The sequence below is a fragment of the Triturus cristatus genome, chromosome 5_1, assembly GCF_964204655.1.
Source record: "Triturus cristatus chromosome 5_1, aTriCri1.1, whole genome shotgun sequence".
In the NCBI taxonomy this organism is placed as follows: Eukaryota; Metazoa; Chordata; class Amphibia; order Caudata; family Salamandridae; genus Triturus; species Triturus cristatus.
Window position 1 is genome coordinate 449701236 of NC_140587.1, and position 23406 is coordinate 449724641.

The 23406-nt window shown below is 44.0% G+C and overlaps 1 protein-coding gene across 1 annotated transcript in view; it reads right to left on the reverse strand.

Moving 5' to 3' along the window:
* The window catches only part of TMEM67 (transmembrane protein 67), a 1162308-nt gene that overhangs the window by 413107 nt on the left and 725795 nt on the right, over nt 1-23406 (reverse strand). The window contains exons 16-17 of the mRNA XM_085605278.1: nt 23256-23354; nt 9894-9992 (exon numbers count right to left, since the gene is read on the reverse strand). Of these exons, the coding sequence (XP_085461404.1) occupies nt 9894-9992; nt 23256-23354 (198 nt within the window). The remainder of the gene's footprint in view (nt 1-9893; nt 9993-23255; nt 23355-23406) is intronic.

Below are 23406 nucleotides of genomic sequence, written 5' to 3' on the forward strand. Positions count from 1 at the left end.
TAAAACAAGAGGTCAGGCAGCTGACCCTTGGAGTCACTTCCATGGTCTGGGGCTCAAGGTAAGCAAGTCCAGTCTTCCTTCTACAGACAGCAGGGAAGTTCTTCTTTCAAATTTTCTCAGGTCCAGGAGTGTTCTGACTCCGGGTTCCAGGGATGCCACTTTTATGCCCAGTCCCAACCTGGGGGTGGGGAATCCCACTTTGTCTAACCCTAAACTGCTTCTGGTCAGTTCTTCCCTTTTCCCTGTGTTTGGCTAGTGAAACAAAGGGCCAGCAGGACCAGGTGTGAGCCACATCTCCCAGTGACAGGGCAGGCTTTTTATGAAGTCTGAAAGGGGTGGGTACAACTCCCGGGTTACTCTCTGAAGTCCCTCGACAGCCATCGAGTCAGGAAGACCCACTCCCCTCTACACCCAGGTCATGTTTGGTTTCAGTACACATTTCCCAGTGGAGGAGCTATCAACAGTTAGGAGACCCTGGACACTGGCAGGAGAGCACATTTGGCTTAGGAAGGAAAATTACAACTTTCTAAAATCCGCATTTCCACAACAGTAATTTAAAATAAGACCAGCAGCATTTCCAAAATAGTAATTTAAAATCAGACCTGATCAGTAAAGATTTTATATTATAATTAGAATGAGGGGAATAAGTATTTTTCTTAGCTATTACCAAACTGAATTTAGCACTTAATAAGTGTAATAAGTCTACGGGAGGCCAGCCTTGCCACCTTGAAAAATGACATTGGAGGGCTTTCACTGCCACAACATGTAAAACATTAAATATATATGCTCTGTTTTCTAAATACCATGCACCCTAGCCTCTGACCCTTTAGGGCCTACCTCAGGGATGACTCATAAGTATTAAAAGGGTAGGTTTAGGCTTGGCAAAAGGTTTATTTTGCTAGGTCGAAATGGCCAGCTTTAGGACAGTGGTTCTGAACCTGTGGTCCGGGGACCCCTGGGGGTCTGCGGAGCCTTCTCAGGGGCCTGTGAGTGACTGCTTAGAAAATTTAATAATATTAACAGATTAATAAAGTGTATACAGATAAAGAAGCAAAATGTAAAATTAAAAGTTTTAAACATTCTGTAAATGAAAAGTAATGCGAAATTGAAGGCTTAAAAGTAAGTTAGTATTCTAAGATTAATTTGTGGGAGCAGTGCGAATAAATCAAAATATAGTATTGACAATGAGCGGCCTAAATTCAATTTAGGAAAGCTCCAACCTTCCAGCTAAAATTAAAATGTTGCTTTTTTAAATATATTTGTTTGTGAATTAAATTAAATATTTAATAATTTGTGTATTTCTTTCAAGAATGCTTGTTTCTGTATTTTCTGTGCATTGGTTCGTGCTTGAAATCATCGAAAATGCTGAGCCAGGGTGCCCACCTTCCAATAATGACTTAGTGGGGGGGGAGGGAGGGGGGGCGGGGGGGGCAGGGGAGGGGCAGATTCCAATAATTCCAACAATTATTAAGAGGTGGTCCACAGAAGTCAAAAAGGTTAAGAACCACTGCTTAAGGGAGCTACTTTGGCGGGTGGCACAATGGGTGCTGCAGCCCACTTACAGAAAATTTACAGGCCGCAGGTACAGATAGTACCATATATTAGGGGGTTATATTTCCTGCCATGTGGGAAGATGGTTGGGAATACTCCATCCCAACAGGGTGTGTGTCAGTGGAGGAAGGATGTTTTACAGGTGCTTTCGCTGAGGCAGCAAAGAACTTCATCCACATGAAGACTTGCCTCTGTTTTTGTTTCTTTTTCTGAAGTTTTTGTTCAGTATAGTATGATATGAAAGAATGTTATTTTCCCTTGATAAAAGATTTAAATTATACAAATGGGAGCTTTTTTGTTAGACTCGCAGACTGCAAGGTCTCCGCTTTAGTTTTAATGTTCATGATTTCCTAAGCCACCTATTATCTAAAAAAAATAGAAAAGACGACCCATTTAAGTGCAATTCTGCTGCATATGAGGGGTCAGAGAGGTTAGTCTGAGCCTGAAAGATACATTACATAAACTCTAAGACAAATGGCAGCAACAGCCAGGTTAGCAGTATGCTTTACTACATCAATCAGGTTATCAGATTTTATCATTCCTTCAATAACTTTCTCAAGACAATTTCACATTCTTTCTTTTGGATGAAGCTCCAGAAAATGATTCATTCAGTCCCAATGTGATCAAACATTTTGACTCAAAAAGGCAGCACACCTGGTCACTTTAACAATACCAGAGGATGTCTAATAAACTTTTCTCCCTAAAGGATCCCATCTTCTACTTCCATTCTCTGGTGGATTGGAGGAGGTCAAGCCAGATGCATTAAACAACTTTACAGCAGCCAGAACCAGGGAATCCGCCAGCATTATCATATTCAGGAACCTAGAATCATATTAGTCCAATCTGAAGTCCTTCTCCAGATTTTGTGTGATAGCCCGAACAGATATAGGGTTTGTAAAAGCATCCATCATAACCTCCAGGAGTCAAGGACCAAGTGCACAATAGGACAAGCTAGCGGCTTCAGTTGAAACGCCTCAAAGATGTGTGATGTTCTGACTTTGGTAGTCTGTAGATTGAATTTCTGTGCAGCTCTGTTGGGAAGCTCACGAAAAGCCAGCAGATCATCAAAATGAGAGAATGCAGATGGGAAGGAATCAGGAAAAGTGAGGAATAAATCATGGCAATTAGACCGCAAGTTAGATGCACAGCCCGACATTTACCAAATAAAGAAGCCATTGTGTTCAAAAGCACCACCAAGAAAAGCCATGGTAAAATGTCATGTGATGTAATAAGATGTTATGTGAAAGCCACCCCCCCCCCACTCAAAACAAATGGTTCAATTAGCTAAAAATTGCTTTAAACAATGCAGGATTGTGTTTGGGATCATTCTAACAGAGCAAGCAAAAAAACTGCCAGACACCTTTGTGGGCATGATGGGATAGTGCAAGTTTCCAAGGTTCATAAAAAAGCAGGGGTTAATTCTATCATGTGTGTGCTTTGCACTGAGACACCATTCCATGTATTATAAAGCATACTGTGTTTGGGTAGCACTTTCAGTCAAATGTATAATATATTTTGTAGTTAGGGTAATTAGTAAATAACATAAGAAGTAAATGATGCCTTTTTGGGTATGTTTTCTATTTATTTGATTGGAAAGCAAAAACTTGATTATTGGTCCAGGATCTCACGCATGTACAGAAATTTCCTACGTTTATCTTCAGGTTAGTTCCACTAGAGTACTACGAAATTTCATCCAGTTCTGTATTTCCTGCATCTAACAAGGTTGTTAATGGGCTATTCTCCAGTCTTTGTGGAAACGTCTAGTTTGGCAAAATAACTAGCCTATATTTTACAGTATATACAAGCATACAAGAAGGCGGAACAAGGACACAGCGTTGCTTTGACACCCTGCTTGTCATAGTTCGCTTAATCACCTTTGATCCATGACTCAGCTTTATGCAAACACATTTCACCACAGTGACCATATTGCATGTATAAATTACTCACAAGAACTCTGCAGCACTTGACAAAACACTTAATTGCAAAGGCTCCTAACCTTGAATCTTACTTTCTCTCAAAGACTAGCAATGGTAGGCTCAGATTGCCTTCACTCACAAAGTGAGCAAGACAGCTTACCCTGTGCTCATTCAAACCTATTAACTGAAAAATAAATGAATGATCTATTCAAATAACCTCCAACAAACATGGCAGGCTCCCCAATGCATTTTTACACCCCAAACATTTTCAAAACTATTCTCTGTGAATCCTTTGATGTCATACAGGTGAAAGAGATAAACTCTTGCCTATCACATGGTGAATTCCTGAAAAAGTACTTCATCAATCCAATTCTATTGAAAAGGGACTCAAGAATGCCCAGGAAACCACAGACCAAAAAGACACATCGCCCTTTCTAGCTAAGCCTATTGTGCAGGCAGTTTTGTCTCAAATCTCAACCTCCGTACAACAAAACAGAATGTTGAAGGGATCCAGTTCTGGAAAAACTGCAGGCAAAAGCACTTGAATCCGCACTAATTTTCATTTGTGATGATCTCATCAGCTCTAATAGAGCTAGTGCTCTACTCCTACTCAACATGTCATCAACATTTCACATGGTTTACCACAAACTAAAGGCACAGAAGCAATATGACGCTGGCACAAAGGGCCCTGTTATCAACTGCATAAAACCATACCATAAGGACAGATCACAATTCGCTTCACCACACCCCTTTAACTCTCCACTCAACACCTCTTACATAGGAATACCAAAGGGCTCTCAATCGCCTGTGCCACTGACACTCAGTTTATCTAAAAACTGGAACAATCTTCAGAAGTCCAGAAGGGCGGACTCAGCAAATGCTAAATTGGTGTGGTACAATGGATGTTAAAGAAATATCTCAAACTTTATACCACAAATAGCGAAATATCACCAGTTGATCCTGGCAAAATCATAAACCTATATCCTCTTGGTTCCTGAAACAACTAGGACAGCCACCAACCACAAACAGAAGTGAAAAGCCTTGGTGTGATCATTGACTTCAACTCTCACTTGCTGCAAAAGTGAACAAAGTAACAAGAGACTCTTTTCACATAATGAGAACGAGTTGACGCGTCTTTCCCTAGTTTGGACTCTCACACAAGATAGAGGCATCTTTGACTCTAGTGAACCTCTTTCCGGATAACACAAATGGCTTGTATATTAGACACACTAGAAAACTAATGGGATGCTACAATGAATCCAGAATGCAGCAGCCACGCAAATGCTTAACATACATATTCAAACCTAACTTAAACCTGTTCTCAAAACAGCATGTTCATTACAAATGGAAAGAAGAATATTTTTCATAGCAATTTGCATTGCTCACCAAGTGATCCAAGGTAAAGGATTAACCTTCCTACAGACTAGCTGAGACTATAAAAACCCAATGCTAACCCTCAGATCCAGAACATATGTGCTCCTGAAAACAACCTTTTACAAAAAGTTGCTTAGGTGTTAGCTACTTCTCAGTACGGACCTGCAAGCTATAGAATGTACTCCCCAGATGATGGACAATCAACAACCACTGAGAATTCAGAAAAGAAATAAAGACCTGTTTTTTTCTGAAAAGCATTAACCAAGTGACTCTACGTTTATAAGAATGACTAGTTTATATAAGCAGGTACTGAATCTACCCTCACAATCCTTTCGTTTGCGGTAGATTGATCGATAGAGATAGTCAGAACAGGAGGTTATCAGTCAGGAGAATATTAAGTGATGACCGAGCTCTACAGGGCAGCACAGAGGGGCTGTGCAGTATAGTTGTGGAGACAATAATAGAAAATGAATTGTTGCCAAAAGGAGAGTGGATGTGTGCCCAAAAGTGTTCCAATGTTGTGGCAGCTGTGTGTAAGCTATATGTCTAAGGACAATGAAGTTCCAAAAGGTAAGCCTTGGGACTAGAACACCGGAGCTCCAGACACCAAAAACATAGCAGGCAGAAAAGGAAAAGCCCATGCCAGAGCTCATGGTGTTAAGTCAATATACACAGCATGGAATTATCTCATGTTTTTGAACCTGTGGATCAGCAGGTATTCACTATGGTGCAGGCAAATAAAAGCTTTTGCAAAGCACAAAGGAAGACAGGGTCACCGGTGAGCATTAGAAAAAATAAAGTGAGCTTGCCCTATTTAAAATGCACTGGAATAATGAAATGTTACTTGTCACTGAGTTTTGGCAGGTGTTAATTAAAAACAAATACAATTCAAGAACCCAGGACCACTGTTGCTGCACAGCAGTGGATGCTGCAACATGGTGTAATATTCACAGTGCTGCCAGATGAACCAGTAAAAGTGTTAGATAAGACGTGATTTGTGCTAATAACAATGCTAACTGGGCCATATGTCCTGCACAGGCTAGGCGTCTTGTAACCAACATGGCAACAGAGCCAAAGGGTCGGGTTCCTGTAGTGTAAGCAATTCATGAAGGTGCAAATAAGCGCTATAGATTAAGTGCAAGGATACTGTACATCTTTAGCATTGTCTTACAGAAGCCAATGTTTGCATCAATACTCCACAGTACACCACAGACTGCAGTCAGGAATTTAGTATTAACCAATGCTGAAAGTCTTGAACCCTCAGGGATCTTTAAAAGTCCTTAAAATGAACAATTCCAAAATATTCTAAGCAAGTTACTGTTAGAACCATAGAAAATGGCTATCAGGTCTCAGCACTATCGGAAAGTCGGTAAAAGGGATGTAAAAGAGGTGGGGTGAGGAGGTACCATTCATTTACCAGAGTGTGAGTGTTATGAAATGCTAGTGCAAAACCTTTGGATGCACATGCCTTCCCTAGAGATGACAACAACATCTCAATAGATTTCTGTGGTGCCAGCCTTCCGCTGGGATAAACAAAACTGCAGAGGAAATAGTATTCCCTGACAGAACATGTATTCTCTGTAGAAAAAGACTGCTGCTGGAGTGACTGCTATAGAGTCACAGGTGACCCATCCCTACCACCACAGCTGGAATAACAAGTCATGGAATTCTTTTTCTATTTTTAAAGAAAATGAAAGGCTGTGGAAAATAGAACTTCCTACATTTTGATATGTGTTTTTTCAAAATACCAACACAGAAGCATAAAAAGATGTAATGAGTGCCCTGCGATCTTATAATTCACAGTGATGTATGTTTTAGGGCCTGGAACTACAAATGAAACCGATGATGAAAAAAGAAGGAAGGAACTTTTGTAGGCCAACAGAAGGCCTACAGATACAATGGAGAAAACAGAAAGAAACGAGAAACATACAGAGAGTTAACAGGTAATTAGGGAGATTCAGGATAACATGGTGTAGGAAAGTGCCCCTTTTTGCATGGTTACCCCCCACTTTTTGCCTGACATCTGATGCAACCTGACTTGATGTGCCCTGGGTCTCTGCCAACCAGGTTCCCAGGGACTGTGTTCTTTCTGAAGACTGTACCTTTGTATCCCCAATTGGCACATCCCTGGCCTCAGGTCAGCCCCTTGTAAAAGGTACCATGGGTATCAAGGGCACTGTGACCACAGAAGGCATCTAAGGGCTGCAGTACCTATTGTGCCACCCTTAGAGGCCCTGCACCTCAACACACACAGCCACTGCAGGCTGCGTGTTTTGGTGAAGAGAAAATTGAAGAGTGGACATGTGTGCCATGCCTGCAATCCACTGCCTGAGGCCTAGGTAAGTCACCCCTCTAGTAGGGTGCACCAGTCCTAAGGTGAGGGTACAGTGGCATGAGCCCTGTACCCCTATATTGTCTAAGTCCATTCTTAGACATTGTAAGTGAAGTAAAGCCCTAAAGAGTATATGATCTGGGAGTTGGTAATCTCAAATCCACAGCTCCATAATGGCTTTATTAAACCTGGGAAGTTTGGTAGCAAACTTCTCAGCACATTAAACGCACACTGATGCCGGAGTGGGATTTAATGTAAAATGCACTCAGAGGGCATCTTAGAGATGACCCCTGAAAGTCGACCAGCCCTGGTGTGGTTCCTGAATGGCTGCCCACCATTTGCCACCACCAGACAGGTTTCTGGACCCCTGGGCAGAGAGCCTCTGCTCCCATCCTGGGCAGAGGTGTCATGCCTCCTCCCCCAGGATGGGCTGGGTCCATAAAAGGGGAAGCTTCAAAGGCTTGCCACCTTTGGCCACTGTCCCTGCCTTTTGCTGCCCCAGCAACTTGCTCCCACCGGTTCTGGCTCTCACTTTCGGAAGGAGAATTGTCAGGAACTCCAAACTAGGAAGAGAGGTGTGCCCACCTTTGCCTACCGCTACCCCTAAGGTGGAGGAGGCGAGGTGAAGCACACATCTCAGTTCCCTCCATCTTGCAGATGAGGGGACTCAGCCAATTATAAAGAGGCTCATATCCCCTCCAACTGGAGGGTGGCATAATAGGGGGTGTCCCCACCCCATGAAGGGACCCATTGGTCCCGACCTGCACACCTCTAACGCCCCTTAATCTTTTATTTAGGGGCGACCCTGAACCTTGCCTCCTCAGATTCTAGGAAGAAATAAGGACTGAAGAGCCATGGGGATCCAGGAAGAAGAAGAGGACACCAACTGCTTTGACCCCAGCCCTACTGGCCTGTCCAGTCTACGACCTGCCTACAGAAAGAACCCCGGCAAGTCCAGCAGCCAGCACCCCCGAGAGCCCGGAGAACCTGCCCTGCGACCTTCCTACAAACTCTGTCTCCTGTGAGCACCGGATTTGCTCAAACAGAGTCTCACCTCCAGAATCCGGATTCCAGTGACTACGCAATTCTGCACCACTCTGCATCCAACACCCACGGTCCGAGTTCGAGAGGCCCAACACTCCAAGGAGGCCTCCCCAGTGATCCTGACCTGGAATCTGGTGATCCCCAAACTCCCTCAATCCTCAAGACGATGTCTGCAGCCTCAACCTGAAGGGTCCCCATGACCGAAGCTGGTAACGAAACCTGACACCAGAAGACACCCCTACACCCAAAGTCCCACGGCCTTCGGTAGCCCAACCGACAGTGTCCAGATATCCCCCAAGAACCCAACTTACCTCTCCAGCCAGTGGTCGCCTTTGGGAAGTCTCCCAGCCCGAGCCTGCAGCCACTTTGCGAAACTGAAGGTCTCCATTGGAAAGCAAAGGGTCCCCGATGTCAGTTTTGCACCTTGCACCCGGCACCCCAGTGCCACTGGTGGTGGAGCTCCTTTGCTGGACATTGGCCCCTGCAGTGCTGACCTTACCGCTAGGAGATTTGCTCCCACACCTGAGTGGCTTGCTCATCAGCAGCCCCTAACCGAAGGCCCCTTTAGCCCCACTGGCTAACTGGGCCCCTGCCTTCTGCACCCAGCCGCCCCAGTGCGGCTGGTGGTGCAACGCGAGCACTCATCTATATCTTGGGCAACCTTGGTCCTACCCCCCAAAACTCTCCCTTGTAAGTCGTGTACTTACCTGTGAAACCGCTAACACTTTTTCCCCGTATGAACCCATGTAAAGAGATTTTGGGGAATAAAAAATGTGTTGAACTGTGCTGTATGAAGAAAAGAGAATTCTATTGCAAAGTATAAAAAGTCATACTAACCTTGTATATAGAGATCCTAAGGGGTGGTATGTAGGCATACCACCCCAAGTTCTCAAAGTAATCCAAAAGTAATCCGGGAGTAATGACAAGTAATTACTGTGTAATTTGAACTGTTTCCAAAGCATTTACAAACCTGTAACAACTGCAATTTCAAGCACAACTGAATTTCCTTGAACAGTCTTGCATTTGAAAGTATATTTTACTTACCTGTGCCAAGTCCTCCTTGGTTCTAAAATAAAACCTAAATATACCTTTTTTTATACCTACCTAATTGGTCTGGATTCTGAGTGTGTGTATCAGTCCTTGATTGAATGAATACAATACATGCTTAACACACCCTCTGGATAACCCAACTGTTTGCCCACTCTACCTCATAGAGAGCTGTTAGTACTTAACTAATTTAGCCTCTACTATACCTCTGGGGGCCCCCTGGACTCTATGCACACTATACCTTACTTTGGTACAGTATATTCACAGACCGCTTTCTACACGTGGGTACATCCGTGGGAGGAAGAATATCATAAGGAGAAGGTAGGAAGACTGCTGTAAGGATGGAGGATACATCAAAGGTATGTGAGAGGTAAAAACTATATTGTAGCATGTAAGAAGCAGTAGGAAATGAAGTACATTGAGAAAGGGGTGAGGAGGAGCAGCTGAACAGATAGTGCTACACAAGACACTAATAACGGAGGCTGCTGTGTTTAAATGATCAGCTTCTCCATAGCATCACCCAAAGTACATAGAATTTAAAGAAATATCACATAATTAGAATATTCGACATAGAACATACTGCAGCTTCAGCGGGCAACACGAAAATGTAATATTCAGATTCTACATACCTTGAAGAAAATCAGCCAATAGAACCCAGTGCCTACAGTCACAATGAAGAACACATCGGCAAGGACTCCAGCATAGAAAATCAGGAATTTTAGAGCTGCCTGTAACAGAAGAAAATAATTACTTCTGCTGTACAAGTCGTCATTTCCCACAAAGTAGGAACGAGTTATATTTACATAGGCATAAGGTACAAGAAAGACTGTGTCTCGCTTCTGTGTCTTGCCTTGAGCATGTGTTGATGCGTTCGACTGCTTCTTTATCTCTGAATTTGTTTAACAGAACTCCAGTCCTGTCTGGACCTAAAAATGAGCTGCAGCTGCCACAGAGTCATGTTAGGAAAGCGCCTGAGAGCAGTCTTGTAGCAAGAGTACCATGGACCCTAATTCAGGCACGACAAATGTGCTAATAAATCCAGGATGGATATTAAAATACTGCCATAATTAAGTGTAGTGGACCCCTGTGCCACTTCACTTGCTGCACAACTGATAGCCACACCCCTGCCTGAGAGTATCTATGCTCATTTTAAACGAGGCAGAGGTTACAGATGAAAAAAAGAGTCTGTTGCTCTACCATCTCCACCCAAAAGCTTGAAGATAACTTTGTTATGAAGCATTAGCATTATGAAATGTAAGTTGTTGTAAGTCCTGTTTTCACAGTTGCCCTTTGTTTACACTGCAGGTCATGTATCTTACATTTACGTATTGGTTCATAGCTAATTTGCAAAGGATGTTTAAGATACATGTCCACCTAAGTTCAAGTGTACCCCCATTTCATAATTCTATGTGGTAACATTGTTCATACTTTCATTTGTAAGGTTTTTGACGTCTTATCTCTTGGATACATTTTTTTAACATTAAGACTGTTTTGTAAGGATCGACCGCTACTTGTGCATAGTCTTCCTTCAATAAGGCATGGGGCAACCTTCTCCGAAGGTACACATAACGGACATACGTGAAAAACTAACGTTTTTGGTTTTGTTGCATCAATGGCTACAGGCAAATTAGTGGCGCACCTTACACGCCGATCCACTGACCAATGTCAGCCACCAACCAAGGTGGAACTTGCAGTACCCAAGAAAACACGATGACAATGACATGGCCACAGGGAGAACCTAGAAATGATGGAGGGATAGAAAAATTACATGTTCAGCTGGAAGGGTGTGTATGGACAGGAAGTGTTATGGCCATATGGTACGTCTGTTCAAAGTGAAGGTGAGTGAAGGGAAGCACGGCCCTTAAAATAGAGGTTCACCCAGGGCGCCTGATTAAGGCATGGCTACCAAGCGTGGACAGCCACCTGGTATGCCTGATTAACAGAACGTCAATAAAGCATGGTGGCTGAAAGATGGTGAATTCTGAACCACAGGCACTGGAAGTGAAGGTTCACCCGGTTAGCCTAATTGACTAAGAGATGGCTACCGGAGGTCAAGTCGATGGCCACCCGGCATGTCTGGTTGAATGAAGGTGAATTAGCTCGCAGGTTAAAACAGTATTGGATAAATTCTAGCTAATTGGCACAGTTAGCTCTCGGCATGGCGTGGGAGAATTTGTATTGTTTATCAATTATAAGTCCAGATTCCACACAGAGGTTCCAACAGGAGACGATACACAATGGGAGTCATGTATCGATGGGACAGGGGTAGTCCTTAAAAAGGCGCTCAGTGTCAGAGGTTCAGGTGCTTGGGAGAGGGGAGCTCAGTTTTGAAATAAGAAATCGCAATGGAGTGGAAAACAATAAGAGTGCTTATGTCAAGAGATACAAAGTCACTCCTTCCTCAGACACCACAAAGTACAGGTTATGCTCGTCTTGGAGACCCACCTCATGGAGGAGGAAGCAGCGAGGGTAATTCTACTCAGCCAGTTATTCCAATTAAGCTAAGGGGAGTATCCATATGCGTGGTATCTGGAATACCTTTCCAGCGCCACTATTTAGAAGACCACATAGAAAGGCAGATATATACTGGTCTGTAGATTGTTGATTGGAGAGAAGATATAATTTTGGCATTTGTCTGCCCCAAACAGATGAGAAGTCCTTTTCCTGGACGCTAACAGACGCAGGAGCCAGCTACCTAAATGCACAAACCATTTGGGCAGGCATTTTCAATTGCATCCTAGATGACACTATGAACAGGCATCAAACCAGAAATCGCACAAAGCCAAGTATGTTGTCAGTCCTGAGGAAAGTGAAGGATAAAGCTTGGGATGCACTTGTGACGGGATTCTTATCTGCAGGCCATCTCGGTGAGATTTTGATCGGTAGAAGTTGATTGCATATAGAAGTGGGCAGTCACATCCTTCAGTCATTTTCAGAGCTGCCGCAGGACTTGGAGCTTAACAGTTTGCAATTTTTCAGATACCTTCAGCTGAGGCACACTCTCCCCCATCTGGTAGGTTTAAGTGATATTATGGATTTCAGTCTGCTAAAGCCAAGCTTACTATTACCATCTTAGGTGATGAAAAGGTGTCCAACACATCAATACCCCAGACACTTTCCTGGCCATATTGGCGACATCAGAGTAAAATATACGGACCCACCCTGATGAGTATTGGTAAGATGCTCTTATTTCACCAATGGAGGTTGCTACTTCCTCCTGTTATAGAATGATTCAACTGAAATACAACCAAATAATTTGCTAAATCAGGGAGAGGCTGTGGATGAGGGGAAGGAGTTTCTCCCCTTTGTGTTGCAATATCATCAGGGATTGGTGTTTTCTTTCCATAGGATATAGGGCTACCCAGTCATTTGTGTGTTTTCAATGAAGATGGTGAGATCCCTGTGTGCATCCTGGGTTGCCCTATCCTGCTTTTTTTCTTTCTTCTTTTTACTGAGTTTTATATAGCGCAAACTTGACCCGGTATCGGGTATCAGAGCGCTTTACATAGCACCAGTTGTCTTACATGAGGACACATTCATTTTTTTTGTAAGGCACGGGGAGATTAAGTGATTTGCCCAGAATCACGGTATGTTCAGCGTCATTGCCGAGACTCGAATCCGGTTCCCCAGATTCCAGGGCGACCGCCCTAGCCGTTAGGCCAACTCCTCTCCCTAGACTGGTATTGCTACACATACTGGATAACTTGGAGACTAACCACTGTATAAAAGCCCTGGTACTCCAGAATCTAGTGCTTGCACAGTGAGAAAAATAACAGTTCTGGAAAGCTACAGATTCTCTTACTTGAAATTGGTGGCCAAGAGGTATTATGAAATGCATGTTCATCTAGAAGTTCATATATAAAATGTTTGGCTTTTTTCAGAAACAGGAGTAGGTTTGGGACCCATGAAAAGGCTGCTGTAACTAGGAAATGGCAGAAAAGTTAGCCACCTCTGTTAGGCACTTATGAACAAATTACTTACCTTCAGTAACACACTTTCTGGTGGATACTCTATCTAACTGCGCTTTCCTCACCTTATGAATATCCCCAGGCACCAGACTTGATCCAGAAACTCAAAAAGCAAGGCTCCTTCACTTCAGAAGTGATGAATGGAGCCACCTATCACCATATGCTCTGATATCAATTTCCTTTGTAAGCTTGTCCAATCATCCAGACGCAGAACCCATCAGCAGACTCGGAGGACCAATATACAGATTCCTAATTTTAGACCTTTTCAGATGGAAAAGGAAACCATTCGACAGAACAGGGATGTTGGAGGTGAAGGAGGAATCTGTGGTTAGAAAGAGCATCCACTAGACAGACTGCTACCGAAGGTAAGAAACTTGTTCATCCACTAAATACTTCTAACTGCAGAGTCCTCACCTTCGGAATAGCTATCAAAGCAATACCTCCCGATGTGGTGGGTCCGTGAAATTGCTCAGATCAAAAAGTCTTGCAGGACCAAAAAGGCCCATCCCGTCAGACCAGATAGTCGAGGCAATATTGTTTCGTGAACGTGTGCACTCATGCCCAAGTAACTGACAGTTATTCAGGACAGGCACTCTGCTTGCCAACACAGTGGTGGCATCTTTAGCTCTGGTGGAATGAGCCCTCAAACCTAATGGAGGCTGGATGTTAGCCAGTGCACAGCAGACCTTAAAACAGTGGACTATTCATTGGGAGATCAACTGTAGCTGCTCAATCTATACGCATGGAAGTCGAGTTGTGCAAGCCCCGGCTCAAGATCCTGCTCTGCTGCTGCCACAGAAGATCCTTCCGAAGCAAAGTCTGATATGGGGACAGTTGCTCATGCCCAGACGTTCCAGATACGTCCTGGACACTGGCCTGGCCCAATATGGAGCTACTACAATGTCTTGGGTCCAGTTGTTCCTGATCTTCAAAAACTGGAAAATCAGAGGTGGCACAGAAAAGACATATTGGAGTCCCGTGCTCCACTCTAGGAGAAATGAGTCTGCGAGAGAGATCATTCTTGGGAACGCCAAAGCGCAACTGTTGACAGTGCGTTTTCTCCGGTGAAGAGAGGGCTCTGTCCTTTACTGGAAAATGGCTTGCGTCACCACAAATGTAGCTGCCATTCATGATCTATTAGGCATCATCGGCTGAGTTTATTCACCCTGGTGTTCAAAGATCCCATCAGGCAGTTGACAAACAGGGAGATAACCTGTTAACTTAGCCAGTTTCAGAGCAACAGAGTCTCCTGACACAGGACCCCACGCAGCCTTGCTTCTTGCAGTACCACTTAGCGGTGGTGTTCTCTGTGATAACTTGTACCATCCTCCCTTTGATGATTGGCAGGAAGGCCTTCAACGTCAAGTGAAGTGCCTGCAACTCAAGCAAACTTATGTGGAGGCGGGTCTCCACCTGAGACCAGAGTCCTCTGACCTCCACCTCTCCCAGATGGACTCAACATCCCAGTAATGACATGTCTGCCCCTATTGCCAACTCTGGATGGGTTAGGGTGCAGGGTTTGCCAACTGGTCCCATCAGATCCCACTGCAGAGCTCAAATATGCCATCTGCCCTAGTCAGCGAGCAGGATACAGGAGACCAATAGTCCAAGAAGCCTCAGAGCCATCCTCACTGAGATCCATGATAGACTGAAATATTTGGATCATGGCCGAATGTCCTGGACTCGTTGATTCAGGAGAAAGGCCTGAAATTATATCCAAGATGGCTCAAATGAAAGGAAGCCTTTGCAAAGGAGTCATGTGTGACTTCAGCATGTTAGCTGGGAACCTAAAAAATGTCAGGAAGTTCGCAATCATCTGGAGGTGGTCTGTGACTGACAGTGGCAGGCCTGCCGTCAATAGCCAGGTGTCGACTTCGGGGAAGAATGGTGCACCCAACCTCCAAAGATAGGCTGCGACAACTGCCATCACCTTTGTGAATACCTGAGGGGTACTGGTGAGGTCAAGAAGATGCATAGCAGACTAAAAGTGCTAGTGGTCTACCTCTGCAGCACCTGTGGGCCTGCACTTTAAGGATATGAAAAAATGCATCCTGAAGGTCCAACTCCACCACCTAGTCTCCAGAATCCAGGGCAAAAAGAACAAGGCTAAAAGTGAGCATTTTGAACTTGTCCTTTTGCAGAAAGATTTTGAGAGGGTGAAAATTCTAATAGAACAGAGACCTTCATCTGTCTTCAGCACAAGGAAGTAGCAAGAATAACATCCAGTCTCCACTTTAGGTGCCAAGACTTTTTAGAGCTTCTTAGGCCAAAAGAGCCTGCACCACCTGGCGCAAATTGGACAGATGGTCCTCTAAAAGCTGCTCTGATGCAGACTGCAGGTGCAGTGGGTCGAAAAGGAATGGCAGAGCATAGCCCTGTTGGACAATTTGAAAGCCCCACCTGTCAGATGTGACGCTCTGCCACCCCTAAATGAAGTGGATGATCCTGCCTCCTTCAGGGTGAATTTGTGCTGCTAATTGAGCACCCAAGAGGTTTTGAAGTTGTTGATGTAGGGGCAAGGATTGGGAGATACACTGACCCTGATGGCCTGGTTGTTATCTGTTGGCTCCATGGCCCGAACATGAAAGGGCTGAGAGGCTGTTGAGCAGGCAGCGGGGCTGCCGATATGCCAAGCTCCTGGCATAACCCTGAAAAGGACAAAACTGTTGGGGTAATTGCCAAGCTGGTGCTGAAAGGCCCAAAAAGCATGCATTGGCTCAGCTTTCTTTAAAAAGCTTCGGGCCAAGGCAGCAGTTTCTGCTGAACTGGTGTAACCATCAAAGGGCATGTCCCCGGCAAAGCCTGTGGAACTCAACCATGCATGGCACTGAATAACCACACCTGTCCCGCTAGCCATCCTAGATAATCAGTGGTGTCTATGTCTGGTCGGATGAAAAATGTAGCTGTATCCAGGCCATCCTGAATGGTTTGGTCCAGGGAAGCCCTTAAGTCTTCTGGAACCGCCAGTAAGATCTCACCAACTATGTCCCATAAGGCCATGGTGTAACAACCCAAGAGACAACTGGTGTTGACTGACCACAGGGCAAGGCTAACCAACAAAAATACCCTCTAACAAACAACTTCACACATTTGGATTCTGTGTTTGGAAAACAGTGGGAAAGGCATTAGGGTTTACTTTAATGGTGGACGCCTGCACCACCAAATTCTCAGGGGCTGGATGCAGAGTCAAAACATCAGAGTGGCCTGGTTTTGGTCCATGGTGATGTGCTGCTTGGTGATTAACTGGCAGGCCAGAACATGGTTTAGCTCAAGTGCCCAAGAGTGTATCAGTGAGGGCCTCATTGAAGGGCAGGAGAGGTTCAGGTGGAGCGTTGTCAAAATGATGGACCTCAGTAAGGGCATTTGTTTTTACCTCCAAAATGGGGAGGTGAAGGTCCAGGACCACAGCAGCTCTCCTAATGAGTGTAGCAAGGGATGACATTTCCTCAGTTGCGTGTGCCAGAGGGGACACCAACCCAGTGTTGGATGAGGTAGCCAATCCACAGGCATCTTTCAGGTCTATGTACCAGTTACCCTCATCATAGCAGGGGGCAAACTAATCTAAGCCACCCTACTGTTGTCTCCATATGGCTGTCTCTGGACAAAATCAGGGCCAAAACGTTGGTGTGGGGTCTTTGTGCGACTATGTGGTACTAGTATAGTGTCTGAGTCAGACAAATTGAGTAATGCCTGCACCACATCGGGATCTGGGCACAGACGCTGTTAAGACGAATGTAACTCAAATTCGGATACTGTAATAGAAGATGCTTGCACTAAACAGAGAGAAGGCGTGATCACCACTTTTCTTTGCCTTGGCAATAGAGCCTTTCGTATCAGGTTGAGGGGGTTCCTGCAAGCATGGAGCAACAGGGTGGGTGAGAAAGGCCCACACAGTATCTTTGTATGTGGCTGATACTCTAGTGTATCTCAGATGACCTCGGGACTCCGTGACAATCCTGATTTGAGAATTAGATGACTTGGAAAAGCTTCTGGCATTCAAATTAACAGAGCGAAAACAAATTTTTGGGGAACATTGTAGAAAACGCAATTACTGAACACAGATCTGGGTCTTCAATGGGAGGTCAAAAGTTTTTAATTCCCAGGTATCTTAGTTGCACACAGAAATGAAGGAAAATGAGGCATAACAGTGGCATAGTTATGGAGGGACAGGCCGGGTGAGACAGATTCTTGAACATCCTACAGCTCTCCATTGTGGGGAGAATAGCTGTGCACAAGAAAGTGTTTCTTCCATGACGTTTGTTTTTTCTCCTAGCCAAAGCTACCTTTAAAGAATTGAGAGAAACTTTTGATATTTCTGGTACGGGCGGGGAAAAAGGAGCATACTGAGCTTAAATACACTAGAGTTAGATTCCACAGAAGGCCACCTCAAACTACCGAATCTGGGGTTGGACTATATAGCCTTCCAGTTGCAACATTTAAAGGGTTGGATGGAGGAGGATGATAATTTGGAGAAACAACTGGTGAATGGCCCTTTGGGTGTCAGACACAAGAGGAACTGTGTAATAAATCAGCGTTATTCGTTGAAGGGGTGGGAGCATCAATCGGGCAACAACCACAATCCTAGGCAGGGTGAACCACAAAACTCACTAAATTAACCTGAGCCTAACCCTCAAGCAGCTTTGCACAAAGCAGCCAGGCTTAACTTAGAGGCAAAGTGTAAATTATTTACACAGCACACAAATAGTAATAAAATGAAAACACAAAACAAGAAAAATCCCAAACCAATTTAGAAAAACAGATTAATACATTACATTTTAATAAATATAATGATATTAGAACAGCAACATTTTAATCAGTAGACCCGGAGATATTACATTTAAAAGTGTAAGGTCGCCTTATGGGAGCAGGCTGCGTGCTTGCCACACCCCTTCTGATAGGTGAGTACTTATTATTAATGGAACGTTTTTGCACAACTCAAAAAAGTAAAAGCTCCTTTTAAATGTGTTTCAGAATGGGAAGGAGGCTACAGTGACCGTCCATTGCAGTCCGTCAGCCCATCTTTATTTCTAGATTTGCAAATTCCCATGTCCAGTCCCAGCACATGCTAATGGAGTAGTGTGAAGCAAATGAGTGCTAATTAACAGTAGCAAAAGCACTAAACACGGTGGTTTCTGCATCCCTGTCACTTGTCACAGGTACCACCATAGTGACTCCTATGGCCCTCATTCTATGTTGAACTCTAATTTAGTGCAATAGTTTCATTTCGGTAATTCGCAATACCGCAGCAGGTGCTCAATTACGTCACCATACCAGTTGCATTGCATTCCTCAGAATGGAGGTATCAAGCTAACTGCATGTGTTCTACACCTTTCCAAGAGATGCACTATTTGCTTGCACAGTTTGACTTGCAATCCATATTCCGGGGCGAGTGAAGTTTGATCCTGAATCCAGATTAATGCTGATATATCTCGGCCGTTCCCGTGTAAAAGGGAACTCGTGTTAAGAGAGTTCCAGTCAGAGAACATCTTCAGGGCCCCTATTTCACCTGCATCCACCCGCACAGGGGAGCTTGTTACTTCACTCAACTACGGGAATGTTATTAGAGGCCTCTTGTTAGCAGTGCTAAATGTATGCAAAAACAAGCATTGGCAAAGCCAATAGGTCTCACCTAAAAAGAAAAAGGCTATGACGGGTCAAGCACTTCTTTTTTTACTTTCTCCCATGCTGCATAGCAGTCGCGCAGCTGTACAGCATGACAAAGAAAACACTAACAGCGCCAAACAGCCCAGCTATTTGGGCTTTCAATATTTTGAAGGCGATCTACAGCTGCGTGGCTTCTGTGCAGGATGGTTGAAAGTTTGTTTGAAAAGAGCTAAGAAGTGACCAACATTGACTGTGTCATAGCACTTATTTTTACACTTTTTACAAAAATGTAATACGCTAATGGAACTGCGGTTCTACAGTCTTCCAACCAAGCACAAGCTGCTGAGTACCACACTACACATCCCCCATAAGTGGTTCGGTCACTTGTCAGGAAGGAGTATGACGCACATATCAATGGGACTGGATGCAATATAAAACAATTAGTAAAATCGGCTTTAAATTCCCAATGAAGTTTTCTAATAATATTTATAATATAAGGAAGGATGAAATACATGCTGCTCAAGTTTAAACACTTAAGAATTCCTGAATAACTATTAACCTCTAATCTTGGGTTAAAAAGTAGCACGGTAGTCGCTGCAAAGCATTTCAATGTCTCATCAGTCGGTAGTAAGCACTATATATATGCAATTTACAATTACAATATATTTGATCTGATGGACACAGAAGATTCAATTGGAGCAAAACATGAAAACATCAGATTTGTACTTGAACGACTACATAGGGTGGAACACAGCTAGAAGAGGAGCAAACGGATTTTGCATCCATTTTAGCCAGTGTGTAATTTGAGACGGTGGTATCCGGTGCTCGGCACTTAATCGTCAACCATGGCGCTTACAGTGCAACTCGACCCAAAGGTATTGGACCGCTTTTCACGAGTACCAGTTAAGAATACATTCATTTTTTGTAGGCACTGGAAATTATGTGACTTGCACAGAATCACTGTGAAGTTGAGCCTACACAGAAACTTGAAGCTGGTTCCCCAGCTCCAAAGTCGGCAGCTCTGGTCATTACGCCACACCCTCTCCCCACTTGTAGGGTTTCAAGATCAGAGTTACTAATAGGAGCAATGGGCTGGCGCTAGCTGCCTCCTTATGATAGCCTGACACTAATTTGGTTTGCAAATTAACCTCTAGTTATGCCTGATGAACCATGAGCAGAGATTGCACGTGTGAAAGGAAGATCTCGTCCATAGCAATCCTGTTTAAATAATCTTTCCAAGTTATAGCACCCTATTTTTATCCTTATTATAGTGCCATAACACTAGCCCCCACAGCCCCTGGGGTGCAGGGATCCACTGAGCACCAGGAGGCCGCCCCAGCACTGTGCATGGGCGGCAGGCCCCTGGCCTGAGAGCTTCTGTTAGGGTCTGGAGCATGGAGGGCCCCACCATGTACTTTGAAGGGGGCCCCCTTTATGTTCATTATGCAACTGCCTTATTGTGCAAACCCATGGTAGCTCTCTGGTCTAGGACCCTTATATATTGACTACTCTTGCATGAAGCCTGCCTGGTCTGTGTGGTTAGTATCGCACACTGCACAACTGTTGACCCAGAGGATAGTTCTCATTTACCTCATTATAATCCTAATTTTATAGATAAATATTCGTTGTGTATGGTATGTTGTATTGTTATATGTAGTTCCGACATATACATAAATATGTCTTAATACACATGCTACTATATATCTAATACAGAAGCTACAGTTCAGTATCTACCTAACTATATTTTAGTGCTGTTAATTTCCTAAAATGAAATTAAATGAAATACCAGTATTTGTAAAGCGCACAGCTACCTCCGAAGTGGTGTCCCGGCGCTGGGGGCCCTCGGGAAGATTAAGCGAGCTATTGCCCAGAGTCACATGGTGCTTGGCTAACCTGCCGCCGACGCCGATGATCCAACCATGAACCACGTAGTTCGGAGTCAGGCACCCTGGCCGCTGCGCCACACCTCTTTCACAAGATCTTGAATGTTCAAAAATAGCACAGTTTCTTTCCCCAACACCAAAGACAGACATAACAAGCATTTGCAATGCAATAGGTCTCGCATTTACGCGAGTTTGAGATATTCACATTACAAATAACAATGCCTTTTTTTTCGTTTTTAAAACTTAACTAAAAGGCATTGTTATTTACAATGACAATAGCTTAAACTCGCGTAAATGTGAGACCTATTGCATTGCAAATGCTTGTCTTAAATGCATTCACGCACCTACAATTAATGAACGGACGCAATATGTGATAACATTTAGCGTGAAATGCCGGATTTGCTTTTCACTTAATTATGCATAACTTTGATGAAATTTCACGTAATTACGCAAAAGCAAATTATGCGAAGTTTGCACGCCCATGGTTATAATCCCTCTACTGACCCAGGAAAGATACAAAAGTCTAGGAAAGCACAGATCTGGAGCTGTATTTACAAGCTCCTCGTATTAAACAAACATCCTCTAGATTTACGTCTGACTGAAGAATATTTAATGTTTAGGAAAAAACTAAAATCCCATTATTTCCCAGCTACTAAACTGCAATTTAAACTTCTTCATGTTATATTCGATTGTGTTTTGCAGCGCCGTGATGTCCCTTGGGATGAGTGTCGCGCTTTATAAATAAATAAATACAAATAAATATGATATTCACCCTCTTTATCTAGCCGCTTCCTCTTATCTACACCCCTCCCCACGCCCCCCACTTGCACTGCAATGCTTGTATGTTTATCTCTCATTGTTTTTTGTAAAGCGATTTAACGCCGGTCTGCATATAAACAATTAGATAAATAAATACCACACTTCTGCCTTTTCTAAGCACTGTACAAACAGGTGTTACAAGAAGCAGGATACATAGATTGATGCATATATTTTTACACAGCCACAGTTACTGTGATAGAAAGAATTCACTTACAGTCACACAAAACTGAAAGTTATTAATCTACATCTGGTGCAAGAAACGTGTTCACTTTAGTTTGTGTTCAAAGGTTTACTTTAAAGTCTAATTACGGTAGGGATAATTCGGCCTTTTATCCTTCCAGGGCTGATACAAGAAGTACGGTTGAGCTAGTAATAACGCTTACATTTCAAGCGTCTGCGCACACTCCGGTTTCTGAAGCGCCGATTTAGTCATTAATCTGCTAATCCAACAGAAAACACATGCCAAGAACGAGAACTTGTGCATGGTTCAATTTTCAGTGTGCAAACCGAACAGATTATGAAGTGCCCCCTCCTTGACTCTCTCCGTAGGGTGGGCCTGCGGTGCCGTGCTGCAGCTCGTCAGCAGAGTGGAGAGCCTCCCCCACCCCCCCCCCACTCAAATTCTGGTGCCTGGGGCTCAGCCTTGGCGTGAGGCTGGCTGTGGTTGAAGAGCTCAGCAAAGAGCTCGTCGTGGCACAGTTCCAGGGTGGGCACTGTCGACATTGCGTCTATGTACGAGCTGAAGTCGATGGCACTCTCGTCGTAGATGGTGGTGGCTGCGGTCAGCTCGGCCAGAGTTCCCCTGCCGCGCTCCTTGTCCTCCTCTGTTTAAAATTAAAACAAAGCAAAAACCAAAGGAAATGATGGACGGAGTGTTGAACATTGCAAGCACTCGCCCCCAGTCAACTGATCTGGGTTTAATCCATCACCGTTCTTTAGCCCACTCTGCCACCCCAGTTCCGACATGGCCATATGCAAATTAGTCTGACCCTGTGCCTCATGGGAACAGTCCAGCCCGAACTGCCAAGCCATGCCTTCCCTGGACCGGAAACAAGCTTCCTAGGACCGGTTTCTGGCATTTCAGCCGTCTTCAGCCAGGCTTGCTTGAATCCAGTGGCAAAGTGAGCAAAGACCCACCTTCTAGATGATGGGTCTTGGTGAGTAATTTACAGCCCTTATAATCATTACCAAAGCAGTAAACATCTTGCACTTGTGACAGCTCTCGCACCCCAAATACTATTGGTTCATGATGAAGAAGCTCCAAAAAAATTAATAAATTTGATTCCTAGAATTTGTGTGACCACTGTAATTATTGGGCATAACTTTCAGCAAGGTCCAGTGTGCCAATATCTGGGAGTGGAAGGGAAAATAATGAGGTGGGGCCATTTATATGCTCTGCATCCTTATGCTCAGTCGGCAGATCATGACATCATGGCATTTGGCTCATAAATAGAATAGTAACTATTAGAACTTTAGTTTTGGTATGTTGAAGATACATCTGACCTTTCAGAAACATACAAACAGAAATGTATCGAAATGTTTAGGAGCCAAACTATAAACAAAACTGAAACAAAATAGGGCTACAAGAGGAGAGGTAGTTGCATGCAACATTTCAGGATCAGGAAAAATGGCTTCGACTCTGCTTTTCAACACTGATACGCTTTTCTTTCTGTTGCTGCTTTAGTAAAAGAGCCCGGACCGAAAAACTGTTCCATACCTGCAAGTCAATCATTGGACTTCCAATGCGTCTCTTCCAACCTACAGTCTTAAGAAGGGACCATAAAACTGCAAGACCGCCAAGTACTCCTACTGCAACCTTACAGGAAAAGAGAAAACATGAATTTCTTATTGTGTTTTCAATTGTGCTT